General features: G+C 35.8%; 1 protein-coding gene across 1 annotated transcript; it reads left to right on the forward strand.

Annotated features, from left to right (window-relative positions):
• Positions 1–347: 347 nt before the first annotated feature.
• On the forward strand, positions 348–1,498 carry LOC111378134 (short-chain dehydrogenase reductase 3b-like). Its single transcript, XM_023001591.1, has 2 exons — positions 348–422; positions 499–1,498. Exons 1-2 carry the CDS (start codon positions 367–369, stop codon positions 1,274–1,276), a joined length of 834 nt encoding a protein of 277 aa, XP_022857359.1. The 5' UTR covers positions 348–366; the 3' UTR covers positions 1,277–1,498.
• Positions 1,499–2,480: the final 982 nt, after the last annotated feature.

Here is a 2,480-nt window from a genome sequence, read left to right on the forward strand (position 1 = left end):
ATATATATATATATATATATATATAGTGTTGATAACCAATTTAGTCAAATCTAAATATTAACAGTTGCATTATGATATAATTTTGTGAAAGTCTTACTAATTATTGAGTAAAAAAGTATTGTAAGTTGGCTTGTTAAAAACTTCATTAATCATAAAAAAAATCTTCAAATTGTTAAATAATAATTATTGGAAAGCTGACTGCTTCAACAAAATGAACCCAATCTGCTGCCCCTAATACATTTTTCGACACATCGACGTCTTCCCATTTGCTTAAAAAAACATTATTTGCCGAAGTGTTATAATTGTATTGACGAACAGCAAATCTCACCTCCAACAAAATTAAGTTATATAAAGAGGAGACATCATATGTTGAGCCATACCATATGCCAAGATCAGAAGTGCCCACTAATGTCGAAGCCAAGGTAATCCTCTCACCCTCTTTGCTTCTTTATTTGGATCTTGAGAATCTGTCACCAAAAAGTGATTGTGATTCTTCAGGTTGGAGGGTAAAGTGGCAATTATAACCGGCGGTGCCAGCGGCATTGGTGAAGAGGCAACCAGATTATTTGCAGAGAATGGAGCTTCAGTCGTGGTGGCCGACGTCCAAGATGAATTGGCCCATCGACTCATTGCGTCCATTGGCTCGAACGACAGAGTAAGTTATTACCACTGCGACGTAAGAGACGAAAAACAAGTCGAAAAGATGGTTTCCTACACTTTAGAAAAATATGCAAGTCTTGATATATTGTTCAGCAATGCTGGAATCATGGGCCCTTTAACCAGCATATTGGAACTTGATATTCAAGCCTTTGACAACACCATGGCTATAAATGTGCGCGGTGTTGCCACTACAATAAAGCATGCCGCGCGAGCAATGGTAGCGAGAAAAATTAAGGGGTCGATAATTTGTACTGCGAGCGTGGCAGCGTGCCTAGGCGGAGGCGGCCCTCATGCTTACACCATATCGAAACATGCTATAGTGGGACTGGTTCGAACGGCTTGTAGCGAACTTGGTGCGCATGGAATTCGAGTGAACTGTATTTCGCCTTTTGGGGTGGCGACGCCTCTTTCGTGCAAGGCTTATAATCTTGAACCGAGTCAAGTTGAAGAGAATACTTGTGCCGTGGCCAATTTGAAGGGAATTGTTTTGAAGGCTAGGCATGTGGCCGAGGCGGCGCTGTTTCTAGCATCGGATGAATCGGCCTATATCAGTGGCCAGAATTTGGCAGTCGACGGTGGCTTTACGGTGGTTAGCAATAGTTTCACCTCCTTGTAAGAGGGCTGCGGGCGTACCTACCTACCTATCTACCCACCCACCCTACCAGCTTCTATTCTCTTTTTCTAATATATATATATTAAATGTAAAAGAATGGAATTAAGTTTATGTATTTTTTCTTCTAGTCAAACCTTGTGAACAGCACTTGCCATGTGCTTTTCCTAGTATTATGCTAGTTTTATCGTTTTCCAGCTTTCGAAATTCATTTAACTTTGTCTGTCACTTGTCTGGATCCAAGTTTCAATCATCTCTATGTACTATTTTTTTCGGCTTTAAGTTCCCCTTTTTGAAACATTAGCCATTTTTTGCTTCCACATAATCTACTCTCTATGTTGAATTATTTGAGTTTAACAACTGGATGATGAGAGTCTTTAACTTAAATTATCAATTTGTGAACGTCCTAGATATATAGGCTACACAATCAACTCTTTACTTCTCTACACGAAGGCGCTTGCGTCATTGATCGAAAATTTGGTAGATCAAAGAATAAATAAGTAGACAAGAAAGGAATCCCTTCCCTCATACCATATTAGCACTTGGCTCAAGTCATTTATGGGAGAGGATCAATTATAACAAGTTGAACTTTCAAATTCAGGAGTTTTGTTCTGATACTTTCAAAAATCTTGAAAATTTGAGCGATAATCTTTTATCTTTATTATTGTTTGGACATTCAAAATGTTGTATCGGCGAAGAACATTCATTTTCTAGACTTGTGGTTGTATTTTTAGATTAATTTTTTAAACGTGCTTTATACATTGTATGATAGTATAAAAGAATTTATATTTCAAACAAAGTAATCACTTCAAATTTAAGATGTTTCATGTTTAATAATAGTTATTTTATAATATTCAATAATATTTATATTATTATATAATCTTACTGGTGACGTCAATAATACTTAAATACAATCACATTCACTAGATTATAATCACATTTTTCCGTCCCCTAAACTCAGATTCCCACAAATGTAAAATTATAACTGTAATGGGAAAAAAAGTGTCCATTAATTACCGGATATCATAACAACAGCACTAATAAAATTAAAATATTTGTAATTCAAGTCGAGAAAGAAAATTTTAACCCCCTGTGTAATATACACAATACTAGAATTAAATTTTAAATAGTTAAAACAAATTATATTTCAAAAAGAAAAATTTAGTACTGAGGCGAGTAACCAGATACAAGTGGATTTACATTTCAAACT

The sequence above is a fragment of the Olea europaea genome, chromosome 1 (assembly GCF_002742605.1).
Source record: "Olea europaea var. sylvestris chromosome 1, O_europaea_v1, whole genome shotgun sequence".
NCBI lineage: Eukaryota > Viridiplantae > Streptophyta > Magnoliopsida > Lamiales > Oleaceae > Olea > Olea europaea.

What these genes read in the sequence shown, in the direction of transcription:
- LOC111378134 (XM_023001591.1), top strand. Translation starts at nt 367, where the DNA reads ATGTTGAGCCATACCATATGCCAAGATCAGAAGTGCCCACTAATGTCG. An exon ending in CCACTAATGTCGAAGCCAAG is followed by an intron (nt 423 to 498) that starts GTAATCCTCTCA and finishes GTGATTCTTCAG; the next exon opens with GTTGGAGGGTAAAGTGGCAA.